At 42.4% G+C, this 19,846-nt stretch overlaps 1 protein-coding gene across 2 annotated transcripts in view; it reads right to left on the reverse strand.

Moving 5' to 3' along the window:
- Positions 1 to 10,325: 10,325 nt before the first annotated feature.
- The window catches only part of LOC125715945 (proteoglycan 4-like), a 32,201-nt gene continuing 22,680 nt past the window's right edge, over positions 10,326 to 19,846 (reverse strand). For both annotated transcript variants that reach the window (XM_048988110.1, XM_048988193.1), the window contains 2 exons: positions 18,995 to 19,304; positions 10,326 to 10,543 (listed from right to left, as the gene is read on the reverse strand). In XM_048988110.1, the coding sequence (XP_048844067.1) occupies positions 19,112 to 19,304 (193 nt within the window). In that variant the 3' untranslated portion in view covers positions 10,326 to 10,543; positions 18,995 to 19,111. The remainder of the gene's footprint in view (positions 10,544 to 18,994; positions 19,305 to 19,846) is intronic.

Genomic DNA, 19,846 nt, shown 5'->3' on the forward strand with positions numbered 1-19,846 from the left:
CATAGGAGCGCAAATGCACACAAAACAAGTACGCATTTCCACGTTCACAAACAATCGTTTGTCGCACGTATGGTTTTTAAAGGTGAATGTGTACTTACGTACCAGTTATGTCCATCCCTCTGTATAATGATGTAAGAAGACCGGTAAAACAGAAGCTCGCAGCTGAAGGAGCACAGCGGCCGGGAACTGGGACTTAAATATGCTTTCGTGTGTTTTATAAAAATTTTAGGTCTGCAGTTCCTAAACTATAAATAAAAGTGCAATCTTTATTTAAACCTACGAATTAAATGCAATAGGGCTGTTATTTTTCTACTTGTCACAATTTAGATTCCTTAGCAGGCTACAGAAGATTCAGATCTTCTGCCTGCTGATCCTTCCTTGCCCTGCCGGCGGACACTCCTTTGGCAGCATCGGCACATTCAGTTCATTACCAAGCCCTCTAACGCATCCAAATTTATGTCCAAAAGACATCATCACGCATGGCAATGTTACGCAACATGCTACATGCCACAAAGAAAGCAACGACCTTCCGAGGGCTATATTGCAATGTTCCACTTGATGTATTTAAATATTTCGAATGATTTTTGGTTTCGAATGGTTTTTTTGGCCAAAAGCGCAAAGTCCTTATAGTGCATTAAGATAGATATGCGCCCAGCCACGCCTTATTAAAAACCCCAGTCCTACAAGCGGAAAGCAGGCGCAAAATCATTTGCTATTTTAAGGACGTGGCGCATGGCGTGATAATGAGCAATTCGCGGTTACGAAACTAGCAAAACCAGTTTGCGTCGCATTTTGCGTCAGTGGAAAATAGGGCCGATGAACTTTAAGGCAAATTCCTGCTTAGTCCTGGAGGGTTAGGGCTTCCCCATTTTGAAATTGTCAAGTGCAGGAGGGCTCTCTCTCACTGGCATTTTCAGCCGTTTATTCACACTTTCTGTAGGTCTGCATTTCTGAGACTTTGCCTAAGGGAATTACCCACAGTTCACAGCGCTGTGACATGAAACTTGGGGTTACCAGGGGAACGGTAACCAGTCCATTTCCTTTAGTTATTGCTTAATGATGCTTCTTTGACAAAAAAGAGCACATTGATTATTTGACAATTACCTCTCCTCCACTCTGTAAAGGCAAGAGCCTGGAACACGTTCAGATTAGGCAGTCAGTCCCTCAAGTGTCTTGGCTGTGAAGAAAGTGTACATCTTAAAATAAAAAGTCCCAAGACCACAATAATAAGGAGCATGTTTTGGCAATGTCAAGGTAACGTTATATGTCACAACCTGATGTCCTCTTCCTATTGATGCCATTTTGAGCGTTTGCAGCCTCTCACCCTTAACGGGTGCTGTCAGTTAAGCCTGTGAGGGTTCAGGGCTTAGGCCTTAGGGGGGACTTCAGGATTGGGCCATGGTATCTTCTCAGCTGTAAATCCTGTATGTGATGCTCCAGTATTTGCTGTGCTGCATATTACCATGGTGTCTCGCTATAGAGTGCAAGCCTGTTAGAAATTCTGATTATTAAACCATAGATGATCATGGCAAATCTGGGACAGTGTTTTATTGACATTGCCATTCTGAAATGTCCACTGGCATCTCAGTCAAACAGCAAGAGCCGTGCACCATGGTTAGAGCTACAGGCTGATTTACTGTTCATAAATACTAAAAGCTGATATGTGAAGAGTCATGATGCACCCATATATTTTACACTTCTGATTGTGCATTCTTATGCCATTAAGTGTGACTGGATGAACTATAGAAGACCTTATATATATATTACCGGTGCGAGCTGTTGCCTGCTAATCCCGTTAAATTAGTTTTTCTTTTCGAAGGACAAATCACTTATGACTAAACATTATTTGCATCGTTTTAGTTCATAAGCTTTTAGTTTTCTTTATTCCGAGTTACTTTCTGCTTTTTAAAGTGAATATTCACAAGATTGAACGACAGCCTCCCTCGCCAACGCTCAAACTAGGGAATATACAAAACAACTCCGTCACCCTTACGTTATTCTGTCCGCCTGCACAAAATTCTAGAGCGAATCACCAATTCATTTGCTTTACGGCCATTTTCCTGGTCGCGATATTAAAACTAACCGGCGCATCGATCAGTGGGAATACAGGGCACACTGCCTGAGGAAAATTACAGCAGCAGACAGCGGGCGCTCAGCAGAGAATAATTCCAGAAGTGTTTCAGCTGCTAGAGGTTTCTTGTTTAAATGATTAGTGTAAATCACACAGCAGGTTCTATGGTACAGTAAGGACGCTCTGACCTGTGAAATGAGTTTCTAATAGCTGATCCACATGGTACGCTGGATAAATGGAGCAGTGAACAAGTCCAGTATATTGATTTTTAGTGCGGTCAAGTTCAGGTGACGATGGGGGAGCAGGGTGGGGGGCATTGTGGCCTCACACTTCCTTGGTTACCAGAGTCGCATTAATACAGTCCGAGGCCCCGGGGCTATCTGAGAGGGCTCCTTACTATGTTCTATGATGGTTTAGTTGTCGATCGATGGTCCAGTTGTGCGACAGAGTGATGCAGGGCGGAGTGCAGAGCTGTGTGCAAGATGAACAGACACTGTGATTGTTCACAATGATTGTTTTAATCGGTTTATCGCTGATTCGGAGTTTGAGTTAAGCTTTGGTGGGTTTTAACTCAATATCTAGAACTGTTTTTCTTTAATATAGTTTTTATACTTCGTGTATGGAAATATTTCATTTTGCTAACAAGAGCTGTATAGATAGACCGAATGACAGATGATGTGGGAAAATTCAGCTTTGATCCAAAGAAGATGGTCAGATACATTGTAGTCATGTAGATCTGGAGCTGGTCACCTTAAAAGAGGTTGAAAAGTTAATCCGACACTACTTTAATAGGCTATGATATTATGCATCATCTAGTTTATTTAGACGTTTTTATAAGTGCAACAATGATTTTTATTGCTATGAATTGATACTGGCACCCAGTCGAGGTTGTCCTCCTCTTTTATACCCCGTGCTTTCTGTGACAGACTCCAGGCTGAGACTGGAAGACAGATAGATATGAATCTGTATTGAAAACACCATCCATCCATCCATTTTCCAAACCGCTTATCCTATTGGATCACGGGGGGTCCGGAGCCTATCCCGGAAGCAATAGGCACGAGGCAGGGAACGACCCAGGATGGGGGGCCAGCCCATCGCAGGGCACACTCACACACCATTCACTCTCACACGCAAACCTACGGGCAATTTAGCAACTCCAATTAGCCTCAGCATGTCTTTGGACTGTGGGGGGAAACCGGAGTACCCGGAGGAAACCCCACGACGACATGGGGAGAACATGCAAAGTCCACACACATGTGACCCAGGCAGAGACTCAAACCCAGGTCCCAGAGGTGCGAGGCAACAGTGCTAACCACTGCACCACCATGCCGCCCTGAAAACACCACATGAAATGAAAATTGCCACACAACTACACAAGAAACGGTTTCCATTAGCATAAATAGGGGCACAGCGGGCTAAGTCTCTGTGCCTGTGGTCGGAAAGGTTGCCCGTTTGAACCTGGCTTTGGCGGAATAGTCACGTCTCTGGACCCTTAACCCCCCGCCTCCATGGGCGCCGCTGCAGGTCTCTTGCTCTCATCTACACGTCTGTCATGGAAGGCAAGAGGAGGAAAGCAAAAAGACAATTTACCCACAGGGATCCATAAAGTGTCATTATTATTAAAAGAGTAAGAAATTAGCACAAGCAATTAAGACGTTATGCATTATTGCTGCCATGACAGTGAGACTAAAAACATCTGTTTGATCTGGGTGGGGGTGGGTGTCCTTATCTTCAGGACTGCAGAAGATCAGCCACTGTCATGTGAACCTTTATTTATCACTGTTTTTAAGGTTTCCTGCTTCACAAGCAAATACTTTAATTAATCGCTGTGGGAAAATTTTTTGGATGCTTAAAACAAATAATTGAATTATAGTAATTTATTTAAGTAATTAATTATTAGCAGCCTCAAGTGTTAACTCCTAAATAATAATTGTCATTATTGTACTAATTGCATCTGTCTGGTCAGTTGGATCTGGGTCTGAAACCAGCTTTGTCTTCGCAGTAGCTGCACCAGCATATACAGGCAATTCAGATAAAACACGTAAATGGTCATTAGTTCTGATATTATACAGAAACATTCCGTATTTTGTATGAGTTATGAGCGAAAAACATTTTTAAAGCTGGCAACTGCCTGCGTCATTCAGAAGGAGCAGATGGGGAGACACTCCTTCGAAAGACCTCAGACCTGCACGCATGAAGACCAAGGAAAAATTATCGGTATTAACACAAAAATCTCACTAAGAGCTGCTGGTAAAATCACAAGGCACAGAGCAATCAGAAAACAACCGTGATTCATGTGAAATATTCTCAGACTTTGTTCATTTGTTACTTTCTGAATCCTGTTTGCACGTAATCGTGGTCGTCGCGTTACTTGATATTTCCGACATCTTGCAGTGCACACACGAGTTTGCTATTGTAAGTGTTGCTCTTAAAAAATTGAGAGCGCACAAGGTGGTGAACTATCTGCATCAACTACCGTAACTAGTGTGCTGGCTCGGTCTTTTGGGAGTGACGAGGTGAACTCCAGGTCGTACCTAGCTTTTTACTTACTCCGCGATTCGTGCTTGGCACGTGATTCCAAGCGCTGATTTACTCCAAGCTCCCTGAAACTGTCGAATCTGAAGAATGCGATGAAATTTTACAACATTTCCAAGCACCTGAGAAACACTCGCAATATGCTTTTACTTAACAAACCTTTTCTCTTCGTTAGAAGCCAAAAATACTTTGATCTCCTTGCTTGCGTTCATCAAAGCGGTTTCTTTTCCTTATCGTACTTAAGTGATACGCTGTGCTTCTAAACCTTACAGGTATCCACGATGTAAGTCAGACAAATGATTTTGCCGTACATCTACATAATCACACTCTGAGAGTAGTGCTTGTTTCTCTGTCTGACTCCAATCCCAAATGAAGCAGATTTTGATGTGATGATGTATTACTTTTATTTTTGGTGACACATAAAATGGTCCTGCAAGGCCATCCGTGGTAGGAGCAAATCAGCCATCATAATATCAGAAGCAGAGACAATCTTGATGCAGCACTTACCACTACGTCTGCAATCAGATGTTCATAGTTTTAAAAACTGCCATCACTAAATGGAAGGCATTGGCACCAACATCTGAAATAAATAAATGAAACATTTCTCAGAAATTAAAGGCTGTATCCTGTAAATGTCGATTAAAATACTGGAAAAAAGGAGAGCGAGTTTAGTTGGGAAAACAACTTTAAAGAATTTTTATTTTCCGTAAACCTTACAGCGACATAGAGAAATGCAAATGCAGAAGCTTAAGATGCCGCTTTAGAAAGTGTAGATGGGGAAGCCTCTCGGGAAGCATGATGACAAAACTCCACGAGGGATTATGCAGAATAAACGACTTTCAGACAAGCAGAGAGCCTGAACAAAGTGTTTCTGTTCTGCATGTGGAGGGGAGTCTGGAGACCCCTGTGTTCAGCTACTGACACACGGTCTCCTTTGCGGGTGGAAACAGCACGATGCCAAACATGCACAAATCTGAAATATGTTGCAGATCTGCCAAAAATACAGGCTTTTCACTTCATGCTATTTTAAGTCACCCAAGGCTTTCAATGCAAATTCTTCATTTGAAATAATTCTAGGCATCAGCTGAAGATGAGACAAAAGGGCAGGCCGATAGATCATCACTTCATGTTGCATCTGTAAGCGAAGTATCCATTCGACTGTCAGTATTTTCATATCGCGAGGCGATAATCGTTTTCCATACCGATCTGGCACACGCCGCTTCTTGCTTCACTAACCTCACCCCTGCAGACACCCAGTACTCCCTTGACTGCAGAAAGACTGATGAGGTCGCTCTTATCACTTTCAGCCCATCTCCACATCCACATAGTCTGCTGCTACTGGTAGTGATGTCACGTGGGTGTGTCCGGGAGGAAGGGGAGGGCAGTCGGAATCTGGACGAATGAGAGTGCTGCTTCCCCGTCATGTGACCCTCTGCAACATCATTTTGCAGGCCCAGCCTTCACATTGCTCGTGTCGATAATCTTGGTATCAGTTCCAGTTCCATGCCTCTTCCTTGGTTCTTAAACACCCAAATGCAGCGGGGGGGGGGGGGGGGGGGTTTATCACCACTCTAACCACATATTTGCATCCCAAGGTGACTACACTCATTTAGGAGATGCTGAAGCATGTTCTGCTAACCAGCTAGTTAGCTACGATCTTCTGACTAGTTCCTGAAACATCTGAGGGAGGCGGGCGGAGGCCACAAAATGAATTTTTGAATAGGGGCCTCTGAAAGAACAGCCCCGCTCCTCCCAAAAGGGGGCGACTTCATCCCAAAGAGGCAGAGAAAGAATAAAGACCTTCAGAAAAGGAGAGATAAAACTGATTTACACCTTGAGAGGAACGGGACAACTGCTGGAGACAGGTGCTTGACCCCAGACTCAGTGTGTTTCCTTCACAAGACATTCAAAGGTGGAATAGAGATCTTTCATCTAAAAGAACATTTTCCAGGCTGAATAAACACCAAATACGTAAATGCAGAATCTGGTTTTCATGCTTATGTCTGTGATTCAAAGCCAAGGGCTCAATCAATTTAAGCAATCACCCATTATGGAGAGCAGCTCAGGGCATTCTGGGATAGCATTCAGGTATGCACCCTGTCTGCTGGGATGGAGACCCAAGCTGGCAAACATCTCTGTGGAAAGTATTCAAAAAAATTGTCTGTTTCCAATTAAGCCATTTACATGGAGATCTTGTGGGGCGGTATTGACGATGAACGATCACTGTACGTGTAACATACTGCAAGAAAAAAATCAACTTAAGGTTGACATTTGGTTACTAATTATAAATTTAAGTTATTTTACTTATTTTCCAGTATTTTTCTATGGTTTTTTTCTTCCTGGACAATCAGTCTCCCTACAGGCAAACTATGACGCTGCTTTGACCCACTAAAAACAATCTTTGAAATTCCCACCAAAGGCTCTTCCCAGGTCTGACTGGATACTGCATCCTGAAGTTGCTTCTTCAGCTGATTTGATTCTTGACTTTTCCTTATGCTGCTTATTTATCTACACAGCAATTTTCATGAGAAATAATTATGTGGGAAAACACATACATACATACATACATCACCCATACCACTTATCTATAACAGGAATGCAGAGAACCTGGAATCTGGAATAAGCACAGTGCACAAAGCAGTGGACCCTCAATGAGATACCAGTTCTTATGGGTAAAACCCATTAAAACGACCACTGGTTTTTCCGTAAATGAAAGTTGCATAAAACTTCTTGTTATGCTGGTGACGCATGATGATATACAGTAAGCAGAAGAACATAACTAAACAGGAAAACTCCACAGTAGGATTACCTGAGGACGACAGAATAGCATGAAATGTCTGGTCTGAAATTGTTTTTCTTTTATACCCCAGGGTCTCAATTTTTCACAGGAAATGTTGCTGCTCAGGCATCTTAATTGCAGTGCTGGTCAAATGTACATACTGTCCTCAGACTCGTGGGGGTCACCGTGACCGTTTCCCAGAGTCCTTTGGGAATCTAGTGTCTAGAGGCGATGGAAACACGGGGTCATAATGGCACTCAATCAGACGAACAGAGACGAAGCGTGAACCTTCTACAGGGTGGGCAGTGATTTCCCCAAAGTGTTCCTTCTCAGTCCACACATCCATAAATGCAATCCACTCTTTGAGGAAGCTCGTAACTAATTCAGGAAAGAGCCATTTCCACAATTTAGATAATTAGCCTGTCGGCGCTTAAGACTGAAAAGATAATGAGAACCATTTTGGGACAAAAGCAAACACTGACGATGATGTAAGGCAGTCCAGACGAGGGCGTATGGCAGGAGTATATCAGCTGGCCTGTTGAGCAGATCGGGATCTTTCTGTAACTTTTACCTGTTATCCGTGTGCTTCGCTGTTAAACGGTCAGCATGTGCTGAACTCACAGATTTCACAGTGAAATCAGAAGTTACAACGACTTTGTTAAGCATTTAATTAAGAGGCAAGAGAACAGATTTTAATTATTATTGCGTTTTTATTCAGTCAATTAAATATTTAATTGTCAGTAACTAATGCTTTCATTATTGTTCCAAGCCCCAGAATGAGTAAGTAATGAAAGACTGATCATAATGAATCAGAGTGAATATTTTTTGGATAGATTGTTTGATCGGGAGTAAATGAACCAAATGAAATTTATTTACATATTAGCACAATTGTACCTGCAAAGGACCTGGAGACAGTAATTTAGATGATACTGTGGCTCATGGCTTGGCCTGGTCTATTTTGGCAGTATGTGGCTCAGTAGGTTAAAATGCTGGGGTTGAAATCAGAAGGTTGTGGGTTCAAGCCCTACTTGTGATTTCACTGTGGGGCCCTTGAGCAAGGCCCATAATCTTCACATGCTCTTAAGTCAGCCTGATCTTGCTTACATACGAACAAAAATAGTATATCATAAGAACATAAGAAATTTACAAACGAGAGGAGGCCATTCGGCCCATCAAGCTCGTTTGGGGAGAACTTAACTAATAGCTCAGAGTTGTTAAAATCTTATAGCTCTGATTTAAAGGAACCCAGGGTTTTAGCTTGTGCTACACTAACAGGAAGACTATTCCATACTCTAACTACACGCTGTGTAAAGAAGTGCTTCCTCAAATTCGTTTTAAAATGTTCTCCATGAGTTGCAGTATTTAAACTAATACTGAAATAGCTATTTGGCTAAACAGCATCCAGACCTGTTAGAATCTTATATACCTGGATCCTGTCCCCTTTAGTCTCCTTTGCTCAAGGCTAAACAGATTCAGCTCAGCTAACCTCTCCTCAGAAGACATTCCTCTAGGACCAGGAATCATTTTTGTAACCCTACGCTGCACCTTTTCCAAGGCAGCAATGTCCTTCTTAAGGTATGGTGACCAAACCTGCACACAATATTCTAGGTGGGGTCTTACCAAGGAATTATATAATTGTAGCATCACCTCCCTTGACTTAAACTCCACACACCTAGAGATGTAACCCAACATCCTATTGACCTTTTTTATTGCTTTCCCATGGAAACATCAACATACACACGAAGATCTTTCTCATAATCAGCTACCTTTATTTCCATGGAACCCATAAAATATCTGTACTTCATATTTCTGCTCCCTGCATGGATTACCTTACATTTAGCTATGCTAAATTTCATCTGCCAGGTATCAGCCCAGTTGCTAATTAAATCCAGATCCCATTGTAGCTTCTGTTCTGCTAGATCAGTATATGCTACACCACCCACCTTGGTGTCATCTGCAAATTTAACCAGTTTGCTGTATGTACTGGTGTGAATATCATTAACGTAAATTAGGAACAATAGTGGTCCTAAAATTGAACCCTGCGGTACCCCACTATGAACACAGGCCCACTGTGACATTGTGCCTCTAATAGCTACCCGCTGCTTCCTGTCTGTTAACCAGTTTTCGATCCAAGCTGCTACAGTTCGTAAAATTCCTGCAGCTTTAAGCTTTTGGATAAAAGGAATGGCAAATTAATAACTAGATTATGACACTTTAGTTAATGTGAGTTAAATGGTGAACCTTCCATTTGATGGCTAACTTATGAGGTGCCAAACGATAGCAATGTCTGTGTAAGACTGAATGAAAGTGAAACAGAAATTTAAAAATGCACCCAGACTAATGGAAAAAGGACAAAATCATCTACAGGCTGAGAGTGTAGCCTAATCCCAGAGAACATTCCAGCGTCTGCACATCAAAGACAGCGCTCCGATTCAGCCATCCGTGTCCCCAGCCCCATCTCACGTATCTGCTGAGTTTTATTAGTCTGCTCTCAGCTGGAAAACAGTCAGTAATAAAGACAAGACTTCGATATCTGCAATAAGGCAGAACAAGAAATCACGCAAAGTGTGTGTATATATATTTTAATTTTTTTCATCATTTTATTTACTCTATATTGACAAGCAGAAGTGGGTAATTATGTACCTTTTTCCCTTTTGTCTCAGATGAGTATATTGATTCCACTTGGAGCTATGCCATTAAATCAGGTATAATCAGCCATTAAGATGTAAATCAGTTACCAATGAGAACATGAATGAACTAAAATGATCATTTTTCTCCTGCCATTTTAGCTACCCCTGTTGTATGTACCCGACACAGGTACAGGTGGTCTACTGCCTTTTCATGTCAAGATTGGCCCTCTGCAAATATGAATACTTAACCGGGGATAAGCAATTAAATCAATATAGATTAGGAAATCTGCTGGAAACTTAAAAAAGCTAAATGACAAATTGCAGTAAATCAGCACTGTAGATAGCAGGAACATATGTCGGCACTGGCACTGCATGCGCAGTGAATCCCAGGCTGGAGTCCCATGCCGTCTGGAACAGGCCTCGGGCAATTCAGGAAGCTGAACTGGAACTGGATGGGTACTCAAAAGATGGAAGAACAGACGGACGTGATGCATGTTCCTCCTCATCAGTCAAAGATGATGCAACTGCCTGTAAGGATGCAGAAGACAAAACTCTGGGTGAGTCAGTGACCTTTGATGCTGACGCTGAATCTGCTTCTCGGAGACGCACTTTGTGCAAGGCTCTCTGTATTAGTCACCCGCTAAGAGTGTGCGAGTGTCTGAGAATGGAGCAGGAGCTGTAACAGAGAGACAGAGCGAAGAGGGAGACCCTGTAGAAGTGTGAAAACCTATTACACTGTAGATGAAGCATTATACCCCCTGTGGTAGAAAGAGATTAATAAAGTTTAGGGAAGTTGTACAAGAGCTGGTTCTCACGAGTTGGTAACTCTGCTGCTACCTAGATTAAAGTCGGCCATTAAGTGCCCTAACCATGACTAACAGAAAACACAGAGAGTGGACAAACCTTTTTCGCATGTCTTGGGGAGAGATGCTAAATGTCACTGTTTTTTCCCCGCATTGTGTCGATCTGTTCCTCGTGAGTGTGTATTTATACACACATTCTGATTCGGCGCCTCCCAGATCCGCGCTCAGATCACGACAGCAGCACTCCACCAAAGCACAGTGTGTCTCTCATTTTGTTTAGATTGTGTCTAGCTTTATGCTAAATAAACGACAGTGCTCACCCCCATCCACCAGGCGACAGTCATGCAGTTGGATGGGGCCTCATGTGACCTAGAGGCTTCCTCTAAGAGCATCTGCACAAACTGCAATAAAACAACGTTCATTTTAAACCCCTCTCATTCCTCACTGATTTCTCCTGAGGCCTGAGGAGTGTCATTAACAGGAACAATCTTTAAAGCTGAAAAAACAGAAAATTTGAAAACCAAACAAGACAACAAGCCATCAAATACTGTCCCAATGACCCACTGTGTGGACAGGGCACTCTAGGAGAACAGAATTTATACAGGAGATCAACGAATCAGATACAACAACAACAACAAATTTATTTTTATATAGCGCATTATCACAACATTACATTGTCTCAAAGCGCTTTACAGTATCCTCACCCAAAGCCCCCAGTGAGTAAGCCATAGGCGACAGTGGCAAGGAAAAACTCCCTAGAAGGAAGAAACCTTGGGAGGGACCAGACTCAAAGGGGGAGCCCATCCTCCAGGGGCCAGCAGGGAGAGTCAAATAGGAGAGATGGTTAAGTGCCAGAGATGGGCCAAGTCACATACAACAGCAGGAGACATTCGGGAACAATGAAGCAAGTTACACCAACTCAAGATTCATCCGTTACTATGCTGTCACCATCATCAGCATCTATACACACAATGATACCATAATATGAACAGGCTAGTATAAAGCCATTAAAAAAATAAGAAAATCAAAACAGCTCCCCTAGAGGCCTGTAAGAACCTCAGAACCCATCAGTTTAACTGACCCGGTGTTTGGACCTTCACCCTAATCAGCTGTTCGCGTCGGGCTTTTCAGAACCAGCTCTGCCCGCTCCCACTGCAGCTACAATTAAAGACAACAGCTGCATCTCTAACCTTTCCGGACTAATCACGGCTTTTCTCTCTCTTGACTGTACACCTGTTAATTGCCACATGAGAGGGTAAAGATGCTCTTTCTGCCATCAAAGAACAATTTGGCATGATTATGGAGACAGTGCTGGAGTCAAACACCCCTGATTGGGCAGTACCTCAAAAAACCACAGTGATTATCCAACTAACGCTTACCTTTTTAAAGTATATATTATTAATCTCATTTGCAGGACTACCTTTGACAGTTTTAGAACATTATGCTTAGCAGAGATTGTGTCATTTGTTGTAATTACATGCAAATGTGATCTTTGTCATAATATAATTAAAATTATAATAGCGATGTATAATTATGTTATTAATGTGACTTTCATTATGCATAAATGAAGATTAATGACTTCATCGCTCAGTAAATGTTACACAACCATTAAAAAAAGACTAATTTTGGATCACTATATACGTCTCAAAAATGTCTCCATCAATAGGCAGGAGTTTATCTCCAAAGATTTCTCCTGCTGCACCTATTAGCTAGAGCGCCATCAGCTGGCATTTTGTACCTTTTACTGATGTTCCGTATTTCTTGGTAGCAGAACATTTACTAGACGTCTGCCTACCACCTCTGCTAGAGGTCCACCGATGGACTGGGCAGGAAAAAAAATGGCCGACTTTTAAGCATTTTAAGGCAATCGTCATCAGCCAATTAATCAGACTACAGTACCGGTATAGTGATGGCTGTGTGCACATGGAAGTGGTTTATCAGCACCTACAGCAGTGAACCTCCGTGACAACCGAATTCTACTTGATGAATAGCATCACCACAAGGTTGGAACGATCTCAGGTTTTAAACATATTGTTTTGTTACCTTTTGTCATAAATTGAATCACGAAACACTAAAGAGACAGAACTGAATGTGATTCACCTGACTGTTATTGTTATTATTCTTATTGTATTTGTATGTTATTTATGTAAAATAAATATTTAAAGTTAGGCTGTTGTGTTACTTATTTGTTAATTTTCTGTTTAAAAAACAGAACTTAATATCAGACCTCACCCCCCCCCCCCCCCCATCCCCCAAAAACATCGGCACTGGCCACTGAAAAATCCGTATCGGTCGACGTCTAGTTCCTACATTGGTGGCTGCAAAAGCTATTGACCAGCTTTCAAAACAAATGCTAAATCAATCGTGTCCCTGGGCGAATGCGAGCTCAGTCATTCCTTATCATCTTAATGGCAGCAGCTGAAACCCTCATTCTCTCCCTACCTGCCTTCATGGCCATGATTTGCTATCGATGCCCATAATCAAATCATCAGCCGAGGGTGCTGGGGCGCCTTCAGTGCATTTCCTTTCACTCTGATGTCACTTCCTCTGCCAGACGCTTCCCTTCTCTGCCTTCTCTGACAGCTCCAGTTCGAGCTTCCTTGGTGTTACAACACAAAGCCCAGCATCAAAAACCGAGAAGATACAGACACTGTAAGGCTGTGTTTTTTCAGGCTGATATGTTGTGAATTATGGGCATTACGTTCTTAATAATAAGAACTGTGTCAAAATCGAGTTTCTCCATGGAAATTTGTCACAGGCTAAAAATCTCTGGCCAAGAAGGTTTCTGCTGGGATTTTTCAAGTGATCCACGGTTTGGTCCCACTCTTCTGCTGCTAATGTTTTGTTTCTCCATTTTCCAAGATCTTGCTTAGATAGGAGCATGTAATACATCACAACAATATTCTTTTTAAGTAAACATATGCCGTGTTAAATTTTTAAGAGGGAAAACTCAATCTCACTTTACATTAATGTGGGGATGGAGACACTGATCACCGGGGGTCACAGATTTGCTGCAGTTTAAAGCTTTGAGACTTTGGCTCAGTGGAGGAGAAAAATGACACAACACCTCACCAGAAGCCAATACCCGTAGGTACATGAATCTCGCAAGACGATGAATCTCTGAGGAAGCTGGAATCTGTGACTTATAATGCAGAATTCTTTATCGAAACTCGATTATGCTCAAGGTTGTGTGTCAAGCTGAGGTTGCTACCAGAAAGCAGTATTCCGGAAGCATCTCAACCTATTCTCAAGAAGTCCTCCATACGGAAAAAAACTTACCGTTTTTGTAAACATCATAAGAAAAGTAAATATTTTGCAGCACACGTTGTTAGTGGTCCTGCCGGAATGAACATTCATACTGGTTTCGCATGGCCACTGGAGGCAAATCCTGCATCGTTCACGTGCTGTCCAATATCCGACTTCCACGTTAAACCGGCGGAAACTCTGCAGTTCCTGCCAGATGTTGTAAAAGCACAGGAGGCCTTGCAGAGGGGAAGATCAGTTCACAGCTGTCAGTAGTGATTCGAGCAGCATGTTAATCATTAGGGGCCTTGGCTTCCGTCAGCAGTCACGGGGAAAAGGGAAGAATGACCAATCTTTTTGGTTCCCTGGGTAAAAATGGAGATGCCCACGTTAACATCACAACACTTTCTGCTTTGGTCCATATTTACAGATTTCTAAGCATCCTAAAATATCTGCTGCTAGATCCCAAAGAATAGATCTATGTAGGGTGACTGTGATGTTCAAGAGCTTCAACTAGCTCCAGATGCTTAAGTATGAGAATGTGACTATAAACTCTGACACTGGCAACACAACGACCATAATTACTGTGATTTCAACAATCCAATGTGCCCGGAATCCCTACAGCACAATAAAGTGTCCGAAAGACCACATTTATAAGCATCTTGCTTGCATGGAGCGCAGGCAGAATTGGACCCGCTGTGCATTTCGCCTGTTTCACGTCACCAGAAAACTGTGTTTTTCCTACTGACGGTCAGTTCATTAATTAAATTATGCATCTTTTGCTAAGACTTACATACTTATGGCATAGAAGGGGAGCCTGGATGCACTGCAGTAGGTTAGCAGTCATATTGTCTGAGCTACACTGATGCCACCTTGACAAAGTACTGGGCCTTCAAATGGTACTGAAAGAGGTTCGGACTGGACTGGTCAACTGGTTTCCACCAGCAAGGCGGAGTATGGTAACTGGGACATTGTCTTTGCAGTTCTCTTCTCTGCTTCCATGAGAATAAGGTTTTTTTTTCTCCTTGTTTAAGAGCCAGACTAGTTGTAAGACACAAACAACTCATAAACCTTTAGTCTAACTCTTAAATCATTAAAATGTAGTACTCAGCTTTGGTTATATGTTACCATTCCATCATGGTACCCAGAACTATGCTGATAATTTAACATAATCCTGGTATTTTATTTTTTACTTGTCAGTATGGGACACATGACATAAAATCAGCATGTGGAACATGACAAAACAATTACCAGCTATTAAATTTCATTGTCCTTTAAATTTCCCATTTCAGCCCCATTTTCAAAGGATATTAGGCGAAAGGCAGGAATATCTCAAAGCACACAAACACGTTCTAGCTATCTTTGTGCATCTGATTACGTTTAGCTTTGTTTCAAACAGACAAACAACTTCACTGAAAGGTTTGGTCTCAAAAGTCCTTTGATAAAAGTTGGCTTCAGTGTAATATAACACAAGGGAGACAAGGAAATTCTCAAAAAGTTGAAGTGACAAAGATTGAAAGTATTTATGGGTCAACGACTTGGTCTCTGATGTAATTATTTGAAGGACCCAAAAGCAAACAGCTGTAGGGAAGAACAGCATGAATGTTTTATGGAGTTATCATGATACGAGCATTCTTCTGTTGGCTGTTAAAATATTTAAAATGTTTTTCTAGGATGCTGTGCCTGTCACCAGAAGGTCAACGGTTCAGATCCCAGGGTTATCAGAACAGTGTCGCTGTCGGGCCCCTCAGCGAGGCCCTTAAACCCCAATAGCTCCAGGGACTGACTGACCCTGCGTTCTTAAAAAGTCTGTGTCGCTTTGGATAAAAGCATCTACTAAGCAGAAGCAAACAAAATGGTAATGGTCAGCACTAGCCGCTGTCGAGGTAATTTAACAAGTGTGAAAAGCTAAAAGACAAATGAGCACCGTGGATAGAAAGTCAGAGCAGAATGTGCAAAGGTAACACTGTGGAGTGCTGTAGCTAAAGCAGGGGGATGTGTGGGAAATGAGATGTGCAATAATCTGATGATTAATCACTCAAATGCGGTCACATTAAATCAATTTCACATACAGCCTGAATGTAATTGTTCCTTGTGTATTTTAGACCTGGCAAAAAAAACAACAACACATTAATCAGTCATCCAGTCCCACATTGTGACGGGGGAGAGATTCACACAGCCGTGACGAAACAGAATAAACCATCATGTAACAGCTCTGACTTTACAGGTAAATCGTGGCTGGGCGGCTGTTCGCAGGGAAGGAATCGCTAAATCCATTAATTCCCCCTACGGCCCAGGAACACCTGCCACCGCCACAGTCTGGTACTGGTGTGAAATTATGACAGATGTCTAGTTTAAAAAGAAACACAAGGAAGAATTATTCAAACAAAGGAGAGATATAAGGGTCTTGTTTCAGCGCCAGCACCGAGAGTGAGCGGGTCATTCTGTGACACACGCCGTTTGCAGAAGCGACACTTACAAAGATGAAGATTACAGCTCACTTGCCCGCTAAACTATTGATCGTACAACTGCTGACAAATTGCGCTTTCAGTACTATTACTGACACATTACTGAAAAGGAAAAGCAGATTCGCCACTTTGGATCTTCCTTAATTTTCAAAGTGTAACAAAGGTGTAGCATCAGCCTATGGAGGCCGTAAACAGCGGTTCTCTGATGATTTACGGAGGAGGCTTGTAGATGACTCACCACTCAGCCACCCTTCCATTCTGCTGGGACCCTTAAAGAAAGACAGGGGGACTTAAGCTAATGCGACCATAGCAAACTCACACCAGCCCGTCTATGCATTTTAACAGCCTTCCATAGGGTACTTACACTCAGCATTATTATTACAACATAATAGTTGCAGAATTCAATGACACCAATCTTTTTTTTTTATACTTTTAGTCTATTTTTATAGTTTGGGATCCTATTGGTTAACACTTATCCTTTAATTTGTTACAGTTTTTTTCAATAATTATGCAACCAAGCACAGTAATACAATTATACATGTAATTGCCAAAGCAGTCACACTTGCTGCGTGTCTGGAACACGTCTGGGGGGTAATACATCTTGCTTTTCCGTTTCTGCCCCCAGTGAACCATATCTTAAAAACTTATTGTTTTTCTTCCAGGCCGAGAGCGAACTGTTCCCAGAATGACACTATGACTCTTCCACTGGGTTTCAAAAATCAGCTTAAAGACTTTCAAAGATAAGGATTGAATTAAGGAGGGATTAACGCGCCACTTCCTCATCTATCGGGTGCCTTTGTGTCCGTTCCGGCCCAGATGCTAAACACGTTTGCATCACCATCAGAGAGAAATCAAAAACTGGGGATGTTTTTGTATTTCTCCAATGGCATTTATTGATCATGTGGATCAGGCTGTCTTAGAATGTCAACACTTCATTGATTAGGTAGTTTTGAATATCCCATCTGTATCCATGACAAACACACACCCACACACACACACACACACACACACACACATGTGTTCATATTCATGTCCATGTGGGGACCGTCCATTAATTTCCATGGCAAAACCCCTAATCCCAGCAATTACAACCATAACCCCTACCCAGCCCTAACCTTAACCATAAGTAACCAGGCAAAATACAAGATTTTTGACATTTTTAGTTTTTTCACTGTAGTCACAGATTTTTATAAAATTGAGTTTCCAACATCAAAATGACAGGCTTTTATCACTGTGGGGAGCCCCAGACCCCCACAGTATAATTTCTACATAATACACACGAAAGCTCATTCCAAAGCCAAAGGTCAGGGTTAGTCAGTGTCTAGTACCTCCAGCCTTTCGATACTTTGCTCTAGGGCGCAAATTTGATATGATTACTCAGCCAGCAGTGGAATTTGAGCCCATGACCTTCAAGACATGGGCACAGATCGAGCTGCAGGCAATAATATGTGCTCTTCTTGGGCTCTGTTGGGATTACAGTTATTCTATATAAAAATGGCATAAGTATAAGTGTTGGTGTAATGGAGTGAGACTTGTGGTTAAAGACACATCCACGCAGACTTAACGTCGCAGGATCCATTCGCAGGGATCCAGCTGCTCGCCTGGATCACTCCAGGAAAACAGGGGCCTCACACAGATAAACCGCAGGAAAACCAGCAGGTGACAATCGAATGAGCCGCTGAGGTTGGAGTCCCGAACAAATGGAAGTTGATAAACCTCACCATGGCAACACCTTATTAGGACATTGGGAACCTACAGTAATTCAGGGAAATTTTCCGATCATCCCAGGAATTTGAGCAGCGGAGCTGCGGGAACGGTGCGTCTGTGCGTGTGGTGGCCGCACGGTGTGTTATTTCTGGGGGTCTGGGGAACGGGGGGCGCTGCTGAGTTATTCACGCACCATTAACCCAGGGAATGTTTTCTGTTAGGGACCACGTAAACCTTCCACTGTCACACGTTAGGCGCCCTCAGACACTAAATTTGTCTTTCCAGACTCAAAGACTTCACACGAGTATCTAATACATATATTACTTATACTTTCTTCAAATATTAGGTGGTTTTATACTCCTGACCAATCACATTAGCACGTATGGTGCTGTAACCAATCAGGGAAGAGAAAAGCCACACGGGCACCGGGGGTGTTTCTCAATACGAAGAACTGTGGTATCTGTAGGCTTGGCAAGGTTGGTCTTGCCATCTTGCCTCCCAAGAACAAACTTGCAGTGAATCATGGGATTGATTGTGGAGGATGCAACCAATGCATTTTTTTTTTATTTTGGGGCGGGGCAAGAACAGCATCTGGGGATTTTTACTGGTTACTAATAAAATGACATCATTTTCCTGTGATTTATGTGATTAGAGGCCTGATAAAGCTACTCTGGCTGATTTAACACAGATAATTGCCCAAGTTCAGTGCTCAGATAGGGTGGCATGGCGGTGCAGAGATTAACACTGTTCTCACGTACCTCTGGTGTGGCTCCATGTCTGTAGGGTCTACATGTTCTCCCTGCATCACCACAGCGTTTCCTCTGGATGCTCTGATTTCCCTCCACAGTCCAAAAACATGCTGAGATTCATTGGAGTTACCAAGTTGCTTGAATGGCGTTTGCATGCCATCCTGAGTTGTTCCCTGTCCTGTACCCACACCTTTCAGGATGGACTCCAGACCCCCACAATCCTGAACAGGACAAGCAGGTACAGAAAAGGTTTGGATGGATGTAGGGTTGCCACTGGCCCAGGATTTTCTGGGACCACCCCAGATTTTGGTCATCTGACCTGGAAAAAAAACAAATTTCATTGCAGGACACGGAATGTCTTGGAATCTGAGCCTTTTGTATATGTGCATTAATAACACTTTCGGATTCAGTCAGAGCTACAGTAGATTAATAGAAAGAAACTATACTCTGTCTTTTTAGGCAATGAAATACGCTCAAAGAATGTACTGCTGTCTATAGCCAATCAGACAACTTCATGACTAGACACGTTCTACACATGCACTGCAGAGTCGGCGATGATCGCAGCACTGCGCACTGCCTAGTTCTCTAGTAGGTAAGAGATGAGAGATAAGTGATTAGTGACAAAAACTGCAGTTACATTGAAAATGGCGACACAGACGAGGAGAACGACTGGCTACAGAACCAAGATCCAGCCAAAAAAAACATCTTACATCATACAACAAAGAATGGGAACAAAATGAAATGTCGCAAAAACAGAGACTGATAGAAATTTTGTAGTTTTTGTATTAACTAGGGTTACTCAAGTACTGTACAGGCCATGTTATTTTATGTAAAAATTGAAGGTATGTGGTATGGGGTGAA

This window comes from Brienomyrus brachyistius, chromosome 1, assembly GCF_023856365.1.
Source record: "Brienomyrus brachyistius isolate T26 chromosome 1, BBRACH_0.4, whole genome shotgun sequence".
Lineage (NCBI taxonomy): Eukaryota > Metazoa > Chordata > Actinopteri > Osteoglossiformes > Mormyridae > Brienomyrus > Brienomyrus brachyistius.